This window comes from Garra rufa, chromosome 12, assembly GCF_049309525.1.
Source record: "Garra rufa chromosome 12, GarRuf1.0, whole genome shotgun sequence".
Classification (NCBI taxonomy): domain Eukaryota; kingdom Metazoa; phylum Chordata; class Actinopteri; order Cypriniformes; family Cyprinidae; genus Garra; species Garra rufa.
This window is the reverse complement of record NC_133372.1, coordinates 40,937,292-40,957,992: the sequence shown is the minus strand read 5'-3', so window position 1 is coordinate 40,957,992 and position 20,701 is coordinate 40,937,292. Positions and strand designations below refer to the sequence as shown.

The window sequence follows — 20,701 nt, the reverse complement described above, 5'->3', positions numbered from 1 at the left end:
ACCCAATTTCTTTTTTAGTAATGCACTGATATTGATTCTTCATGGTTCTTCATTTTGATTGATGTTTTACAAGCAAATGGGCTGATTCTGAAAGCCTTTCTTATATATTTATTTTACGCCTTAAGCAAGGGACAAGAATGAATGAAAATATGAGTACATGAACAAAATAACAAAAAATAAACGACACTTCTTTCTTAGTCGTGTAGACAATAAATGCAGCCATAATCAAAGCAGGCTACCCTTTCAATATTCAAAGTGCAAATAGAGACCGAATATTTCAAGCATTATACAGAGCTATAGACAACTACACAACTTATTATAGCCCACATACTAATATTTAATAACAGCTTCGATATTTTATGTAGCCTAATTTTCGCGCATTGAGAAGTCGCTCTCTAAATGTAGGGTATTAAAATTGCTTTTGAATGCGCGTGCGGGTTTTACTTTTGGTTTCGTTTTAAGGATCAATCGAAACTTGGTGGTGCTGAGCGTGCATTCTACAATACAAGAGATGACTTTAACAAAAGTGGGATGACACAAAACGGGATTTTGAAAAACGTGTCCCCAGTGAAAATTACGCCCCTGCGTGAGTTATCATCAAAATGCTCCCAAATAGAAATTGAGGTCGTGCAGATTAAATTATGGGAGCATATGCGACAAAAACGGTCGAAATTTCGAGCCCTGTACATACATGGTATGTGCATGTAATACTAGCACAGATGAAGTATAGCGTTAACGGTCTAAAGTGCGAATTGATCTCTCTAATCTCATTAAGTTAACTGATGTTGTTGGCGCCTCGTTCACTTACACAACGGATAATAAACGTTACTCAGCAAACAAACCTTATAATAAACTATAAAACGTATTTCAAATATTATTTTTTATTATTCGTTTTACCTTGAAACCATGTTCATGTCTTTGGCTCGTCTTGATTTAAAAATGGTTTGAGCAGCGTTGCCGGCAAAATTCTAAAACTTCTTTAGACAAATGAGATGTCAATCAGCATCAGCTACTGCCAGCAGCAAATAAAATTTTGGGGTGGCACCCGGGGTGACCAATCGGATGTCAGGGGTGTCCAGTGCCAGTGCCACAGTGGTCACACTGAAGACTGGAATATATATATAAAAAATATTTAAAATAATATAAATATTTTACAATATTACTGCTTTTGCTATATTTTGGTTCAAATAAATGCAGGCTTGGTGAGCAGAAGAGACTTCTTTAAAGAACCTTACTGTTCAAAAACTGTGTAGTTTTGTTGATTGTTTTGACAATCATGAGGGGATGTCAAGTCATCTTTCCAAGTTGGCATCTGTATGATTTTACTAGCTTCTGTCTGGAAAATATTGCAGAATTTGACTGAACGCACATAAAAAATATGGGAAATGTGTTTATTTTACTATCCTTCCTTCACTCTTAAAAATAAAGGTGCTTCAAAAGGTTCTTCAAGCGATGCCAAGAAGCATTCAGTCAAAGGTTCTTTAAAGAACCATTTCTTGCTTACCTTTTTATCATCTGAAGAACCTTATTTGTCCCAAAGAACCTTTTGTGAAACAGAAAGTTTCTTCAGATGTTAAACATTCTTTAGGAAACCAAGGTTCTTCAATGGCATCGCGAAGCACCTTTATTTTTAAGAGTGTATGCACTAGCCATTATATGGATAGTTGCATTTTATTATTTTAATTTAGCATATCTCTTGGAGTCCTTAGAACGAATCTGCAGGCCATTTTTTGGGTTGTCGCACAGCGGTTATGAAACCCTGCTTTACGCATTATCTCTGCAGTAACCTAGTTGTTTAATGGTTAGCCTTATGAAAATGTCTAGCAGATTAATACTCTAATAATCCTAATCACCATTTTATCAGCTAAGCAGTATAGTCAGTGTGCAAATCCGTGGCTCATCCTAAGTTTTCCCTCAGCACGACTTCTGCTTAAAATAGCTTGGCTTGCGGTTTAAGAACAGGCCTGTGTATCAATCAACAGAAGCGCGCGCATGCACAATTCAACACCCGGTCTGCAAAAATAGATCATCACACTGAGTTCTGGCACGTTGTACAAAAATATGCCACGGCAGTGGAGAAGAGCATGCATTTGTAGCCGTTTCATCAGAATCTATAGGCGCCCTTGAGCGGTTTTAGGGTTTGGTGAGATCATGGCCGCATCTAAAACAGGAGGCGCATCACCAGGTGTGATGTCAGGGGTGGTTTTTGTATGGTTGCATGGTTGGGCAGAAGCAGTCATAAAGTGGCCACCTGTTATTCCACTGGGGAAATTCCATTAGCATGTTTGGGGTCACGGTAGACACCATGTGCATCCAGAGGAATGTCACACCGCCCACTTCAGAGGACACTTCCTCTTTCTATTCATATAAAATACCTTGGTGACCACCAGCAGCGTCCAAACGGATTACAAACCTTGAGATTTGAACCTCGCCAACTAGGAAACACAACAAGAGCCATGAGCACTGCTGCCGTCCAGCAAAACCGGCCTTTCAGCAGAGCCGTCAGAAAGATCAAGGTGGCTTCGACGGTGAACAGCCTCGCCAAAAGCTGGCAAAGCTGGGCGAATAAAAACACTGAAAAACAAGACACGATCCCGAGCGGATGGATGCCTGATACCATCATTGAGGATGCGAAGGAAAAGCAAAAGGAGAAGAGTGAGATGAAACTCCTGGTCACACCTCGCGTGGTTTCGGTGAATAACGAAGAAGGCACGGATGACCAGATCAAGACCGTAATGGTGACTAAAGCCATCACGCCAAAATGTAACGAATTTGAAAAAGATCTGGTGAGCGTCATCAAGGAGAAGATCAACACCAATCAGCTCACATCTGAGGACACCAAAAACTTTCTCGGCAATGAATCTCCTACCAGGAGACGCTACTGTGGTGGGAAAATGGGAACTTTGGCGAAGGCGCTCGGACGTAACGAGGAAAAGACAATGGGCTGTTCAGATGCAGAGGATAGTGGTCTTGGGGAGGAAGCGTCTTTGAGCGACAACAGCGATCTGAATGAGAGTGAACCGAAGAAACATGTCAACAGACACAAGGTATGTTTATCTGTGCAATTCAAACTATGTTCTAAGTTTTTATTTGTACTGAGTGCACAAACTTATTAGCCAAAGCTGTTTTCACTAAATCCACCCACAAATGCTTAGATATTATAGATGTAGCTTATATAGCGTATTAGAATAGACAACACTCTTAAAAATCAAGGTGCTTTAAAAGGTTCTTCACAGCAATGACATAGAATAACCATTTTTGGTTCCACAAAGAACCAGTTTAAAAGTCTTTAAAGAACCATCTCTTTCTTACCTTTTGATACTCTGAAGAATATTCTTTTGCCACAAAGAACCTTTAGTTACACAGAAAGGTTCTTCAGATGTTAAAGGGTCTTTATGGAAACATTTAGACATGGCATCGTGAAGCACCTTCATTTTTAAGAGTGTGGTATTGGTAACTATTAGCAACTATTTTTGTTTGATATTTTTATACTGACTATAAGTTGCAACAGATCAAAATTGAGAGAAGTCGCAAAGGTGCATAAGTCACATTTTAGTATTAAATTTAGAAATAATGTAAATTACCGGTAAATAAAACCAAATGTTTACCAACATAAATGCTATAAACATGTGTTTTAGTTCTCCGCAACAAATCACGTAAATTTAACATTTTTTAGAACAGAACAAAAGAAAAATAGTCAAATTTGAAAACTTAGTAAATAGTGCTGTCAAATCGATTAATCATGATTTATCGCATCTAAAATAAGTTTGTTTACATGATATATGTGAACATTTATATGTGTGTAAATATTTCTTAAATATATACATATAAATATACACATTACACACATATGTAAACACATTTTTGTTTTGGATGTGATTAATTGTGATTAATCAATTTGAAAGCACTAGTTTAAAACTAAATATAATATATAACAAATTTATTTAAAGCAAAACAAATGCGCTGTGTGGCAAATGCGCTATACAAATAAATTTGCACATGTTTGCGTTTTTTTATTTCATAAGTTGCTATGGAATTTAATTCGTAGCACGTTTCAGATGACAAAAAATCTGCAACATGTTCCTGAAAATACAGTACCTTTTTTTACACTTGTGTAAATAAGCAATTCCATATGTGTTTTTATCTCAAATGTAGTTCAGTTGTCACTCCTTTTATAAGAGAATCTTGTTCTGTTCAAACTGAATTCACTCTTGAAAAGTTCAACTAGTATCAATCACATTTACATTAAAGTCACTCTTCCATATTCTGATGCACATTGGATTATCAAAAATAAAAATAAAAAATAGGGTGGGGACTTGTTTCTAGTCATCAGTTTTTGATTGGAAGGAGCAAGATTAATTTAAATTCAGTTGTCTTATATTTCAGATGACCAAAAAAATTGCGACATATTCCAGAAAATACAGTACCGATGTTGCTTCTTTTATAAGAGAATCTTGTTCTGTTCACACTTAATTCACTTGTTATGGGAGTGAAAAATGAAAAAGTTTGGGTAGTGACAACCACATTTACATAAATACATTGAAATCTTCAATAAATAAGCTTTCCATTGATGTATGGTTTGTTAGGATAGGTTAGGATATTTGGCCGAGATGCAACTATCTGATTCTAAGGGTGCAAAAAATCCAAATATTGAGAAAATCACCTTTAAAGTTGTCCAAGTGAAGTCCTTAGCAATGCATATTACTAATCAAAAATTAAGTTTTGATATATTTATGCTAGGAAATGTACAAAATATCTTCATGGAACATGATCTTTATTTATTATCCTAATGATTTTTGACATAAAAGAAAAATCGATCATTTTGACCCATACAAAGTATTTTTGTTTTCATGTTTTCTTATCTCAAATGTAGTTTGGTTGTCACTCAATCAAAATTAATTCTTAACCAAATAACAGTGTTTTTTAATTTATTAATTTCTTTCTGTAAATAATAATTGCAAAGTAGTCTTTAGAGCCATTGGTCAAATCACAGTCCAACTATACGGTCACAGCAGCACAATGTTCCATCATAAACTCGGACATGTTCTGCTGCAATGGAATATATGTAAATAAAAACAGTGATGGATCAATTACATCTGACCTTCAAAATGCTGCATGCTCACCCTCAACTTGATGAGTGAGATCCATCACAGCTGTGTCACTGTGGTATTTGATTCACCCGCTCGCGTTTCACAGAACGCATTTGCACGGGTTCAGATGGCGCCCATGTGAAATAAATGCCCCTTGAAGACATCATGAGAAATATTCAACAGTAATGCTCAGGCATGTCAAACAGACAGTAGTGTAATGTGACTGTCTGGTGATGAGCCAGGTTGTCTACACCTTAAACAAGACCTGAATAATATATTATTGTAAACAAATAAGCTTTAAAGTAAAAAAGAAATAGAAATTTACATTATTTACTTTCTGTATATATGTGTATATATATGTTTCTCTGTGTGTGTATATAAAAGTTTGGGACCAGTAAGATTTCTAATGGTTTTTAAAAATGTTTCTAATGCTCATCAATGCAAGCCTGCATTTATTTGATCCAAAATACAGAAAAAAAACTGTAATATTGTGAAATATTATTTCAATTTAAAATAACAGTTTTTTATGTGAATATATATATATATATTAAAGTGTAATTTATTCCAGTGATACAACACCACATTTTCAGCATCATTACTCAAGCCATCAGTGCCACATGATGCTTCAGAATCATTCTAATATGCTGATTTATTATCAATGTTAAAAACAGTTGTGCTGCTTAATATTTTTTTGCAACCTGTGATACTTTTTTTCAGGATTCTTTGATCAGTAAAATGTATGTAAAAAAACAGCATTTATTTGAAATAGAAATGTTTTCTAACAATATATACTTTTTAATGAAATTAATATTTTTATTTACCAAGGATGTGTCAAATTAATAAAAAGTGATAGCGTAGATTTACATTTGTTAGAAAAGATTTATATTTTGAATAAATGCTGTTCTTTTAAACTTGTTATTCATCAAAGAACCCGAAACGAATCACAGGTTCCAAAAAAACATTGATAATTATAATAAATATTAGAATGATTTCTGAAGGATCATCTGACACTTAAGACTGGAGTAACAGCTGATGAAAATTCAGCTTTGCATCACAAGAATAAATTATATTTTAACGTATGGTAAAGTAACAACCATTATTTTATATTGTCATAACATTTAGCAATATTACAGTTTTTTTCTGTCTTTTTAATCAAATAAATGCAGCCTTGATGAGCGTAAGCGATTTCTTTAAAAAACATTAAGCTTATCTATTGTTCATTTTTTTATGTTGCTGCACCTTTCTGCATATAATTCTTTAAATTTGACTTTGTGGTCCTAAATAACACATGAATCTTGTCATTTCAGATTAAAATAGTCATGATGAATGACCTGAGGAGCAAGTGGCAGCGGTTCGCTGAAGACCACATCGAAGGTCAGAAGATCAACCCTTTCAGCGAAGAGTTTGACTATGATCATGCCATGGCTCTTCGACTCCAGAAGGGCGACGCAGGATACGGACGGCCCAAAGAGGGAACCAAAACAGCCCAACGTGCCGACCGAGCCCAGAAACACATCCACCGCGAGATGGATGAGATGTGTTTCATCATACGCGACATGGGCCAGCGCGATAAAGAGGGACGTATCCGCGTCACCTTCGGCCGCCTGTTCGACCGCTATGTTAAAATCTCAGATAAAGTGGTGGGAATTTTGCTGCGCTGTCGTAAACACAAAATGGTGGACTTTGAGGGTGAAATGCTATGGAAAGGCCAGGATGATAATGTTATAATCACATTACTAGTTTAATGTGTCTGAAAGTTGCAAAGTAGCTGTGTAAAAGAAGTAAATAAGTTATTTCTTTAATTTATTTCAACAACACTCTTAAAAATAAAGGTGCTTTAAAAGGTTCTTCACAGCGATGCCATAGAAGAACCATTTTTGGTTCCACAAAAAACCATTTAGTCAAAGGTTCTTTAAAGGAGTCATCGGATGCAAAACTCACTTTTACATGTTGTTTGAACATTAATGTGTGTTGGCAGTTAATGTACACAACCACCTTACAATGATAAAAATCCACTGAGTGGTATAATCTTTAAAAGCAATATCCCCTTTTTAAAATTGGGTCATTCTCAGCTTCTTGTCGGTGTGACGACACACAGACAGAGGCCACTCCCACGATAGTTGATTGACATGAGCGCCTTACCTTAGACCTGCCCTCATCGAGCTCAAACAGTCCGACTCCGATTGACATTGTGTCGACTCAGGTGCAGGGGAAGACAAGAATGTCTCAGATTGAGCGATTGAGGTGTTGTGTTGTTGGATGTAATAATGAACATTAGCAGTCGTCATTTACTCCCGACATCTGAACTGCTGAAGACGCAAGAGATTAACTTTACTCTCGTTTTTGAAAGGAAAGCGCCGATCCTGATCTACATATGTGTCTATGTTCGTGCGAATCATTCGTGAAGCAATTTCTTAATAATGTGCTAGTTAGCAAGTTTCGCAGCTAAATGCAGCTAAAGTAAACATTACGGCTCGTCATCCCACGGCAGAAAGGGGCGGGGCGAACAGAGCTCATTAGCTTTTAAAAGTATATGCAACACAACAGAATAGCTTGCTCTAAAAAGGGCTAATTTTGACAAAGTAAAAAGAGTGTTTTTTACACTACCATTGAGAAATTTTAACCAAAGTATGTTATAAACTTCTCATTAAGACCCTAAAAAATCATATCAACTTGTGGAGATGGCCATTCGATGACCTCTTTAAAGAACCATCACTTTCTTACCTTTCTATATTCTAAAGAACCTTCTTTTGCCACAAGGACCTTTTCAGATGGTTCTTCGGATGTTAAAGGATCTTTATGGAACCATTTAGACAAAAAGGGTTCTTCTGTGGCATTGTGAAGCACCTTTATTTTTAAGAGTGAAGTAGCGGTGTAACATGTCAAAATGGCTGTTTTTTTTTACGCATTGCAAAAATGTCCAAATGAAAAAAATGTTTTGATGCTATTTTTTATTTTGCACTATAAACCAACTACTTTCAACTTGAGTGTAGTTACTTTAAATTAGCTTCCAGATATCTAGTTTCAAATTAGTCCTCTATTTATATTTTTATTTGCCAGGATGAAATGTAAGAACCTTGAGAACGTTCCAGAAAACCAATGAACTTTCTAAAATGAACATGTGCTCTTCTGTGTCCCTTTTGGTTTGTGACATGTTTTGAAAGTGGATTTTGTTTTAGTGGTGTGGAGCTTCATATTTGAGATGGTGAAAGGACTCTTTGCTCACAGTTTACACAAGGGAATATAGAGATCTTGTGTTTGTCTCCTCATGCATCAAACATAGGGCATCCTTTGAATGCTTAGCACTCCAGTCTTGATGTCTAGACATGTTTTGGAAATCATCTCATGTTTCGTGCTTGTAATTCAATGACAACTCAGTTCTGTCTTGTGAGAATATAGGAGTAGGGTCTGTTTTTTTCTTGTTATTTCCCATCTGAACGTTTTGTTAATTTGCATATATTTTTAGATACTTGCTTTTCTTACTTAGATATTTTTGTCTTGTTTCTTGCCAAAATATCTAAAAATTCTTATATCATGAAGCATTTTCTAGACAAATAAATATTATTGTTTTCAGAACAAAACAAGTCAAAATTAAGTGAGTTTTTGCTTAAAACAAGCTAAATAATCTGCCAATGGGGTAAGAAAAAATATGTTATTTCAAACAGAAAACAAGATAATTTTTCCCCCATTGGCAGATTACTTTGCTTGTTTCAAGCATTTTTTGGAAAGTTGTTTTATTGTTCAATGTTTTTGGTTCTTTTTAATAACGTCTTTCAAAATGAAAGCATGATAGTCTTCTTACAGAAGAATTTGTTGTACATATTTGAAGATGTTTGATCATGTGTAGTAAAAAAACAAACAAATAATTTATTTATTTGATGTGGAATTATTTTCCTGTCAGTAAAGGATTGAATAAAACCACTGTTGTGTCACAGAAAATACAACATTGTCCTTATGAAAGTTTCACTTTTTTAAATTATTTGTAGATAAGACAGGTTGAAGATACAAGGTTTGAATTTTGGATTTAATATTTTTACATATTTTTGTGTTTGCTTTGCACTGGGGACAAAAATTATTAGTAGTAGTAATTTTAATATTAGTAATATAAATATGATATGACAGTATTATATAATTTTAATATTTATAAGAAGTATTTTATTAGAAAAATAAACATTTTACTATATTAGTAATACATTTCATTTGTTAAAATAATATTTGTATCTTTTAATTATATATAATATTTAAAATAATAAACTGAAATAATAATATAAATAATTAATTACATTAATTATAATATTATAATAGTTTTATATTTTGTAATATTGATATTTTATATATATATATATACACACACACACACACACACACACACATATACGTATATATATATATATATATATATATATATATATATACTGTTTTATATGATATTAATACTAAATGAATAACATTTTATTAATTATTTAAATACAATTTTAATATTTTTACAAATTATATAAATATTTAAAGTAATGATAATCAATAATTAAATAAAATACAATTATATTTTGTCAATATTATTTATATTTTAATAACATATCTATCTATCTACCTGTCTGTCTGTGTCTGTCTATAATTATTATTAATGTTTTTATTAGAAAAATGCAAAAAAGCTATATTATAATAAAATGTACGTGTGTGGGATGCATATTGTATAGTGTGTATAAAAGGGATCTTTTTTCTTTGTAATTACATCAAACAGGGATAAGAATATTCATCTGTTCCTTTGTTAGTGGCAGTAGCGACACACACACACACGATAATAAAACTCAGCTGTATCCCCCAAATACCAACATCTAGCTCAATTCCCAAATCAAGAGTGCTTGATCTAATTTTCCTTGATCTAACTCTTAAAAAGCCATTTCGTCTCCTGATAAAGACTTGAGTGCAGCCGACAGACCGGCTAACTATAACACTCAATATCTGATTCTCTCTGACGTGCGCAATAAGCTTAACGTTATACGTTATAGTTGTCAAAGGTTATCAGACGGTTTCAGGGTAAATCTCCTCCTAAAGCCATGAAACATCAGGCAATCAGCCATACGCGTGTGTTTTGTAAATCAGAGTGAGCTATTTTATTCTGTATAACCATTTTCAACAGAGTAACAATACACTAAATTGTGCATTAATCAACAGTGACGTTATTTTTACGAATTCAGATTTACATAGAATGAATAGTAATAAGGATTTAAACAAGTATCTCCACAAAGAAAAATATCACAGCATCCAATTTTTCAGGAATATGTTGATTATTTTGCCCCTATCAACTTCAACAAGTACAGTTGATATGGTAGATTAGTTACAAAATCGTGTGGTGAAAAATGCGATGACAAAAGGCCATGACAATTTACCAGATTAAAGTCATAATAAATACAAAAAAGAAAGAGAAAGACAGAAAATTAACAGAAATGAACGCAGAATGACATTCTTGCATGCTCTTTTCTACGACGTACGACTGGAATTGTGTTAAGACCTCTGGTTTACAAATTAAGGCTTTACGAAATCGACTGTAGAATGGAGATATTTCATTTTAAACTCTAAATCACATTCTTTTATAACATCTGGAGTCTATTTGGAGTTTAAAAGCAATTCATTTCAATATCAGCAATAACATTGTGCTGATATAAACAGGAGAAATGTCTTATTTCTTATTGTTTTGCTCACTAAATCCAAGGTGTCTATTTACAGTAAACAGACTGAAAAAGATGAAACAGGAATCATATGTAATTCTTCAGACATAGACACCAATGAACAATGAAGTTATGCTGTATTAAATTGATGTATATTAATATATATCATCTATATTAATATACTATGCTAATCATTGCTCAAAAAGGTTTTCTTAAATTTTTTTAATAGCCCATCAACACCTTTAAAATGGCACTAAATTCTTGAGGATCTCAGACATTCAGCGCTTAAAACCGAGCATCTATTGCTACATGGATGCAGAAGTTTCTAATGTAATGCAGAGACAATCTGGCTTTACTCCCTGTAACAAATAAAGTGAGCAAAAATTCATTTAGTTATTGCTTTTTAAGACAATGAACACTTAGGTATTCAAAAAGAATGTGGCAGTGCTTTATATGGCCTTAACAACATGATCATGTTGAGGGTGTTTGAGGTACATTTTTCAGCGTTAATTGAAATTATCACTCCTGAACGTCTCAAAGAGGAATATATATTTTTAAAAAATCTGTTTGTCTAGTGTTTTTTCTTCACAAATAGTCGTGTTTGTAAAATTCTTGGCTATGCAGAATGCTGTTTTTTCCCGTTCTGTGCTAGCTGTAGAAATGTTTTGCTTTTTAGCATTTTCGGACGTATGAAAACATTTGTATCAGTATTTATTAGTCCCCAACGCTGATTTAGTGTCAGGACGGCACATGGTACATCTCAGTGCGATGTAACAGTTAGGGGCGCCGATATTAAGCATTTTTATGGTTATCGGTATCGGTATTCAAAACCGATTTGCCGATAAAATAATTTAAAAGCATTTAAAGAAAGTTTTCTGTCAGAGCCCTTGTTATTCTTAATTTTGACATTCATTTTCATTTTTACATCAGACAAACAGTTGAAGTCAAAAGTTTACATCCACCTTGTGGAATTTTCAAAATGTTAATTTTTTTACCAAAATAAGAGGGATCATATAAAATGCATGTTATTTTTTATTTAGTACTGACCTGAATAAGATATTTCACATAAAATACATTTACATACAGTCCACAAGAGAAAATAAAAATGACCCCATTCAAAAGTTTACATACTCTTGATTTGTAAAACTGTTTTTTTTTTTTTGTTTTTTTTTGTTTAGTGAAAGTTGTTTATTTGTCCTAAACAGTTAAACGGCCTGCTGTTCTTCAGAAAAATCTTTCATTTTTGTATATTTTAACCCTTTCCAACAATGTCTGTATGATTTTAAGATCCATTCACACTGAGGACAACTGAGGGACTCTCATGCAACTAAAAAGGAGCAAGGAAAAACATTGCATTAAGAGCTGGGGGGTGAAAAGTTTTTGAATTTGATGATCAGTGTAAATTTTACTTGTTTTGTCTTCTGGAAACATATTAGCATCTTCTGTAGCTTCTGAAGGGCAGTACTAAATGAAACAAAATATGATATTTAGGCAAAATAAGAAAAATGTACACATTTTCAATCTGTTCAAAGGTTTTCACCCCCTGGCTCTTAATGCATTGTGTTTCCTTCTGGAGCATCAGTAAGTGTTTGAGACCCTCAGTTGTCCTCAGAGAAAAAAGATGGATCCCAAAATCATCATTGTCATTGTTGGAAAGCGTTCAAATACACAAAAATGCTGAATCAAATGTCATTAAACAGAAAAATGAATTACTCTCTTGTGAACTTGTTTTCTCTTGTGGACTATATGTAAACATCTTTCATGTGAAATATCATATTCAGGTCAGTACTAAATAAAAAATAACATGCATTTTGTATGATCCCTCTTATTTTGGTAAAATAGTTAACATTTTGCAGATTCTGCAAAGTGTATGTAAACTTTTGAGTAGAGATATCGGTTCAAAATATCGGTTATCGGTTTACTTGATCTGTAATAATCGGTATCAGCATCGGCCCTAAAAAATACATATCGGTCGACCCCTAGTAACAGTATTCATTTGATCGTCCGCTGCTACATGTTTGCTCGACTGCAAACGAAAACGCTCTATAATCCCATATCAGTCGATTCCATGCAAAATCTCATTAGATGGTGGCAAACTAAGATGCCTTTCATGCGAATGCTACTATCTAATGCTACAACCTTATCATTGCTACTTAAGTTTCTGCATCCCGAAGTCACAAATAATATCAATGTAAAGAAGAAAGTGAACTTTGGCTTATGCCAAACTAGAAGTTGCTTATAAGAAAGACATTTAAGATTATAAAGTGCAAAACTAAATTATCTTTTTATATTATAGACTCCATGTCAATTAACTTGACCAATATTTGGTAATTTTTTTAAAATACAGAAGTCGTCATTCTGACTGCTGTTATTTTTTCAATATTTCATTTAAAATGAAATTCATTCATTTTATGTACATTTGTTATCATAAAATTGTATTATATATGTCTGTTTATATCACTCTGCTCTCTAGATTTTGGTTTCTGCCATTAAAAACCTCATAGCTGTATATCACTTACATTTATGTCATAATCATAATCACTGTTACTTCAGCATCTTGCATCCATTTTTCCATCTACTATTAGTGGGGCAAAACTTACAATGACATAAAAATTCCTTGTTACTGTTTGGGAAAAGATCTTTATAAATATGTGTCTGCTTAGATTATTGATTCATAAAGCTTGTAGTCACTGAATACAGACACTAGCCACAAATAAAGCCACTTGCTGGCAGCATTGGCACTGTTCAGTAATGAAAAAAGACGAAACGGAAGAGACGCGAACAGAAAAAGATCTGTGTGCGAACGAAATCGTGAACTACAAACATCGACTCTTTTCAAACTACACATAATGAATCTTTTTAAGACATATATCTATTCCTGTATTGTTAATTACACCAAATGAATGCAAACCCGCACTTTTGTTACCGATACATTCTTCTCTCTTTTGTACGTCATATTGCACAAACCCATCCGTTCCATGCGATCCGTCGCAGCAGCCAACGTGATGACTGCACAAACGTTTGCTTCTAAATCGAGGACGTTTCCTCATACAAGCTAATGTGTTGAAAGCTAAAATGAAGCCCAGACGCCTGGTCTGCGTTCTTTGTCTCAGAGGCTGAAAAAGAGCATTTCCTCAATTCTGGAATATTGCAGAAAGGTCATTTGTTCTGAAGAAATTCTAGAACATTCCAGAGGGTTCCGGTGCGGCAGTCATGCACAAACCAGCGCTCTTAGGATCAGGGGGCTGTGAGAGCCCTTCCAGAGAAAAATAAATCTAGTGGAGTTGTATGTCTTATGAGCGTTCACAGCATGGCCCCACGGTGCTCTCCAGAGAGAGCTGTGAGGAGTGGCGGATCAGCGGCGCCATCGTGGGATCCACCATTGAAGAGGTGGGGAAAAGCTTGTACCAGCCAATCACCATGTTTGTCAAATCCAGCTCCTCCAATAGGATGCGGGCCACGCCCATAAAGCATTTGCGATCCATCCGGCCGTAGTTTCCCCAAACGATGACCTGTTCGTGAGAAATGGAAGGGTTAGTGTTTTATTTATTTTGAATTTCACAATTTTCACAATTTCACAACTACTAGTCAAAAGTTTTTGAACAGTAAGATTTTTAATGTTTTTAAAGAAGTCTGTTTTGCTCACCAAACCTGCATTTATTTGATCCAAAGCAAAAACAGTAAAAATTTAAAATATTTTTACTATTTAAAATAACTGTTTTCTATTTGAATATATTTTAAAATCCTGTGATTTCAAACCTGAATTTTTAGCATCATTACTCCAGTCACATGATCCTTCAGAAATCATTCTAATATGCTGATTTGTTGCTCAAAAAATATTTATTATTATGATGATGTTACATTTTTTTCAGGTTTCTTTGATGAATAGAAAGTTCAGAAGAACAGCATTTATCTGAAATAGAATTCTTTTGTAACATTATAAATGTCTTTCTTATCACTTTTTATCAATTTGAAGCATCCTTACTAAATACATTTTCCCAACAACAACAAAAAACGTTATACTGACTCCAAGCTTTTGGGTCTTATAGTATATAATGTTACAAAAGCTTTTTTATTTCAGATAAATGCTGATCTTTGGATTTTTCTATTCATCAAAGAATCCTGAAAAAAGGTACTCGGCTCTTTTAAATATTGATCATAATAATATTAATAAATGTTTCTTGAACAGCAAATCAGCATATTTGAATGATTTCTGAAGGATTATGTGACTGGAGTAATGATGCTGAAAATTCAGCTTTGATCACAGGAATAAATTGCATTTTAAAATATATTCAAATAGAAAACATGTATTTTAAATAGTAAAAAAATATTTACAAGTTTTATATATTTTGGATCAAATAAACAGGCTTGGTGAGCAGAAGAGACTTCTTTGAAAAACATTAAAGATACTGTTCAAAAACTTTTGACTGGTAGTGTATATTCATAATAATTCATATTTTAATCTGGGTGGATTTTATGTCCAGATCACCCCAAAATAAAAAATAAATAATATTTAGCAAAAATAAAGCTTATTTTATGAGCATTAAGGGTTCAAGGAGTTTTTTTTTATATCCTGCTTTAAATCCAGCAAAATAACTTCTTTCATGATGCATAATTCTTTTACAACTTAAATAGTACCATTTTTTTCTGCATTAAAGTAATGGAAATGAAATGTTTTTGAATTACAGTTGTGAAAAATATGCGTTATTGTCATGAAAATAAGGTAATATGGTCCTTAAAATAAGCTACGATTTCTTTAAGCAAAACAAATTTCTCATTTCTTCCCTTCTTTTTATGATGTAATATGATGTGGACATGTTCTTGACAGGTTTTGTGTGATTCATCCATCTTTTACAGCACAAACTGCATATCTTAAATTTCAAAATAATAATGCAGTGTGAACATTTTGAAGAATAATTTCGCCTAGATCAATCTGAAAGTTCCCTTGGATTCATTACATAATAATGACGAATGTTTGGATGGAGGGACGCCGTGCATCAGCGAATAAACCATGCAAATGATGTTTTTCCCTTCCACCCCGACGTTCCTGAACATCCTGCAGTCTGTTCTAACCTTTAATGTTTGTTGTGACAGGCTTTCATAAATGTTGTCCTTAGAAAAATGTATAATTCGGAGAGATATGAAATGTTCCCCATATTCCTTCACCGCTGCTAAAAATAAAGCGCTCGCTGCATTGCCGTTTCTTCGCCAGTTCTCTCTGCGCTAGCACTAAATGATGGAGGGCATGCATTAGAAATGATCATTCACTGACATCTACAGAGAAATTACACCAAATTGGAAAAGACGTGGGTAAACTTTGCTGTAAATTAGAGTCTATTTTCTTTGTCATTTAAATAACCAAACGGATGCATCTGAAGGGCTTGACATCTTAATGTTAGATTTATCAAGAAATTCAAGTATTCTACAGAGAGTTTGCTGGTTTGATGCAGTTTTATAAAGCAAGCAACACTGTTTCTTGCTTTTTTCCATGCGCTTTTTTGCATCATGGACAATAAAATTAAAAGCTTGTCTAATAACCAAAAACACAAATAATCACCTATGCAAAGGCATAGCAACGTGTAAAAAACCCTCTGATGGACTGTAGCATCATTGCAGCGAGTTTTGCACAAGTAACCTTAATTTTTTTTCTCAAAAAAGGTAAAAATTGCGTTTACCTGAACAACCTTTCCCTGCGGGCTCTCTGAAAACACAAGGACTTGATTGTAAAGGGGATCTAACGATTTCCGGACAGACTTTGTCTTCTTTTTGGCAATGCAGCTGCCGTTTTCCAGAAGGTAGACTTTAATGTAGGCCGCTGAAGGGAAGAAGGAAACAAAAGAAAAATGTATAATTCAAACAACATCTTTGAAATCCACAAAATACTGAAAAGAGTCACTGATTTAGACTTTCTTTTTAATTTCCTCCTTTTTCAAAACACAAAAACATGCTTGCTTTTGGATAATAAATGTTTAGATAAGAAGTGGAGAACAATCTAAGAGAAACTTGTGTATTTGAGAACCAATCTATAAACATTTGCAGTCAGTTTTGTCCTCTGGCTAAATGAATCTAATCTCTCTATCAGGCTCATCCCTCTGTCTGATGAAGAATCACCTGGAGGGCCCTTAGATCCAGGCTTCATGATGAGTCCTCGAGCCTGAATGATCTCCACCTCCAACTGTCCGTTCCTCTCCATCAGACCGATCTCAACATCTCCTGCAGACATCAATACGCATGGTAATGAGTGTCAAGCGATGTGGTTGAGTGACATTAGTTTTTCTTTTTTTAATAGCACTTTGATGATCTTAATGATTTTAATATTTTGGAAATAAAGTAGCCTTTGTTAACATAGATGAACATGAACTAACAATGAAAAACTAATAACAATATATTTACTAATACATTATTGAAATCAAATCTTGTATCTGTTTATTATTTAATGGACCTGAGCTACTGTAACATAGACCATAAATGAATGTGTCTGACATTAACAAAGATGAATAAATACTGTAAAATATGTATTGTTTATTGTTAGTTAATGTTAGTAAATGCTTAACTAATGTTAACTAATAAAACCCTATTGTAAAGTGTTACCACAGTATTTTAATAACAATACCTGTGTTTTCTCTGTAGTCTTATTTAATGTTATTTTATTATAACTGATTATTTATAATTATAAACTGATGGTTTAAATCCTGAATGCAAATTGGTCATTTTGGCAAAACAGCCATCATATAAGCATGTTCTGTTACTAATTACATGTCAGGAATTATATCTTTCATATCACAGAAACTAACCCCAACAAAACTGATCTTCAAAATTAATTGAATTCTATTATTAATCATAGGGTCCTATGATTTCTGCAATGCAGAAAATGTGGACGGAATCACAGAATCTAGTCGTTATAATGGACGTTACTGTATTATGCGACATCTTACTGAATTTGCCAAATTTTGGATGAAGGAATCAAAAGAACGTCAATATACTTAAATCAAAACGCGATATGGACTGGTGTCTGTTAATGTTAAGCCACAAAAAGACTGGGAATTAACAAAGATGTAAAGATGTTCGTTTACCACACATACTGAAGAGTGCTTAAAGCGTGCAGTGTTTTTCGGCCTCTTCCGCCTCTATATGTGACCCTGGACCACAAAACCAGTCAATTTGATGAAATTGAGATTTTTAGATTGTTAGGATAGGATAATATTTGGCCGAGATACAACTATTTGAAAATAGGTGCAAAAAAACCTAAATATTGAGAAAAATGCCTTTTAAAGTTGTACAAATTGACTTCTTAGCAATGCATATTACTAATCAAAAATTAACTTTTGTTATTAACAGTAGGAAATGTACATGGAACATGATCTTTACTTAATAACCTAATGATTTTTGGCATAAAAGAAAATTCAATAATTATGACCCAACGTATTTTTGGCCATTGCTACTTAAGACTGGTTTTGTGGTCCAGGGTCACATGTATGAGTACATAAACACCAAAACATTATCCGTAGAACTGCTCTGAAAGTCACTTCATGAGCATTTTACCATTTCTTTTGAGAAAAAAACGATTATCATATATACAAACAGAAAGTTAAAGGTCTTTACAGACCTTTAAAATATAATAAAATATTAAAAAAATAAAAGGTTTAACTTGAAGAAATGGTGACAGAAAAAAATATTACTAATGTAACACAGCCTTTCTGAAATAAGTAAGAAATAAAATAACAATACATTATTTTTTTATTAAATAAATCAATTAGATAGGTTAATGATTATTACAATTTAATGAAATCATTCAAATGAAATCCAGGAAATTAATGGAAAACACAGAATTTGGTAAAAAAAATAAATAAAACTGAATTTAGGGGAAAATAAAACTGATTTCACTTTCAGTGTCCATTTCCTGAAATTTCATTCTGTACGATATGTTGTTTCAATAACATTTAAAAAAAAAAATAAATATATAAAAATAAACCGTATTTCATAGGGCCTTAATTTTGTTAATAAATTGCTGTTAAGTTGTGTACATTTTATGATTTTAATTAATCAAACATGATTTTTGTTTTATATTTTACAATGTAACCATTAAAATGAAGTCTAGAAAAATTAAAACTGGGCAAAATAGGGAGAATCCAGAAATAAACAGAAAAAAATTATTTGTAAAAAATTAAATAAAATGGAATTAGTGTCAATTTCTGGAAATTACATTCTGCACAAATTGTTGTTTCATTAACCTATATTTCAGGTTTTGCTTCTTTAATTATATCAGTGATTCAGGTTTTTATTATTTTTTGAAAGCATCAAAATAGAAGCATGTCAATTTTCATGCATACTAATTTTCAGTATTTTGAATATTTAGTAATTCATTCAAACAACCTTTTGACCAACCAGTTATTGTGCATATAAAAAATGTCAATTCTGCAGAAGCTCAATCACTTTAGATACATATACGTATCTAAACAAATAATGCATATTTTTATAACATCATTTGACAGAAAATTGTGTATTTGGGTAACTTTTATTTGCATAAAAGAAAATTACAAATTTTAGTCTGTGCACTTGCACTACGTTAAGAGACACAGCATATACTGTAAGTTCACTCACCCAATGAAGTTGTAGCTAGTGTCTGTCTGCCTACAAACTGAGCAGGTCCCATCCCATCCAGAAAGTCACTAAACTGGGCGTCTGATGCCAAACACATTCCACTGTAGTTCAGACTAAAGGGAAGAAAACAGGGCAGTGTTACTGTGAATGTTTGCATTCATTTTATTCATACACTTATTGAGTGCTGTATTCTGTCCATCACATTATTTTTTTTGCTGCACACAATTTACATAATACCATACTAAAATAATGTTCTTGAATGCACCGAGTATGTATTTCCTTATTTTAAGTACTGTTTGTGATGCTTCGAAGATTCACATGAGCATGTATGATGGATATTACGATGGTTTCCTTTATTCTGCAATAGCTGAACTTACAGGTCCTTCTCAAAAAAGTAGCATATTGTGATAAAGTTCATTATTTTCTGTAATGTACTGATAAACATTAGACTTTCATATATTTTAGATTCATTACGCACATTTGAAAGTAGTTCTAGCCTTTTATTGTTTTAATATTGATGATTTTGGCATACAGCTCATGAAAACCCAAAATTCCTATCTCAAAAAATTAGCATATTTCATCCGACCAATAAAAGAAAAGTGTTTTTAATACAAAAAAAGTCAACCTTCAAATAATTATGTTCAGTTATGCACTCAATACTTGGTCGGGAATCCTTTTGCAGAAATGACTGCTTCAATGCGGCGTGGCATGGAGGCAATCAGCCTGTGGCACTGCTGAGGTGTTATGGAGGCCCAGGATGCTTCGATAGCGGCCTTAAGCTCATCCAGAGTGTTGGGTCTTGCGTCTCTCAACTTTCTCTTCACAATATCCCACAGATTCTCTATGGGGTTCAGGTCAGGAGAGTTGGCAGGCCAGTTGAGCACAGTAATACCATGGTCAGTAAACCATTTACCAGTGGTTTTGGCACTGTGAGCAGGTGCCAGGTCGTGCTGAAAAATGAAATCTTCATCTCCATAAAGCTTTTCAGCAGATGGAAGCATGAAGTGCTCCAAAATCTCCTGATAGCTAGCTGCATTGACCCTGCCCTTGATAAAACACAGTGGACCAACACCAGCAGCTGACATGGCACCCCAGACCATCACTGACTGTGGGTACTTGACACTGGACTTCAGGCATTTTGGCATTTCCCTCTCCCCAGTCTTCCTCCAGACTCTGGCACCTTGATTTCCGAATGACATGCAAAATTTGCTTTCATCCGAAAAAAGTACTTTGGACCACTGTGTTTTATCAAGGGCAGGGTCAATGCAGCTAGCTATCAGGAGATTTTGGAGCACTTCATGCTTCCATCTGCTGAAAAGCTTTATGGAGATGAAGATTTCA

The 20,701-nt window shown here is 33.7% G+C and overlaps 2 protein-coding genes across 2 annotated transcripts; one reads left to right on the top strand and one right to left on the bottom strand.

The window, feature by feature from the left end:
• The first annotated feature begins 2,350 nt into the window (after nucleotides 1–2,350).
• Nucleotides 2,351–8,956, top strand: abraa (actin binding Rho activating protein a). Its single transcript, XM_073852234.1, has 2 exons — nucleotides 2,351–3,047; nucleotides 6,398–8,956. Exons 1-2 carry the CDS (start codon nucleotides 2,457–2,459, stop codon nucleotides 6,833–6,835), a joined length of 1,029 nt encoding a protein of 342 aa, XP_073708335.1. The 5' UTR covers nucleotides 2,351–2,456; the 3' UTR covers nucleotides 6,836–8,956.
• Nucleotides 8,957–10,180: 1,224 nt separating this feature from the next.
• rims4 (regulating synaptic membrane exocytosis 4) lies at nucleotides 10,181–19,467 on the bottom strand. Its single transcript, XM_073851716.1, has 4 exons — nucleotides 19,361–19,467; nucleotides 16,871–16,972; nucleotides 16,435–16,574; nucleotides 10,181–14,271 (listed from the first exon to the last, which is right to left on the bottom strand). Exons 1-4 carry the CDS (start codon nucleotides 19,455–19,457, stop codon nucleotides 14,053–14,055), a joined length of 558 nt encoding a protein of 185 aa, XP_073707817.1. The 5' UTR covers nucleotides 19,458–19,467; the 3' UTR covers nucleotides 10,181–14,052.
• Nucleotides 19,468–20,701: the final 1,234 nt, after the last annotated feature.

Bases quoted from the DNA above. Each gene is read 5' to 3' on its own strand.
- abraa (XM_073852234.1), top strand. From the start codon at position 2,457: ATGAGCACTGCTGCCGTCCAGCAAAACCGGCCTTTCAGCAGAGCCGTC. The intron at 3,048-6,397 runs GTATGTTTATCT...TTGTCATTTCAG, and splicing joins AACATGTCAACAGACACAAG to ATTAAAATAGTCATGATGAA.
- rims4 (XM_073851716.1), bottom strand. From the start codon at position 19,457: ATGTGTTTGGCATCAGACGCCCAGTTTAGTGACTTTCTGGATGGGATG. The intron at 16,973-19,360 runs GTGAGTGAACTT...TGATGTCTGCAG, and splicing joins ACTAGCTACAACTTCATTGG to GAGATGTTGAGATCGGTCTG. The intron at 16,575-16,870 runs GTGATTCTTCAT...TCTTCCCTTCAG, and splicing joins TGGATCTAAGGGCCCTCCAG to CGGCCTACATTAAAGTCTAC.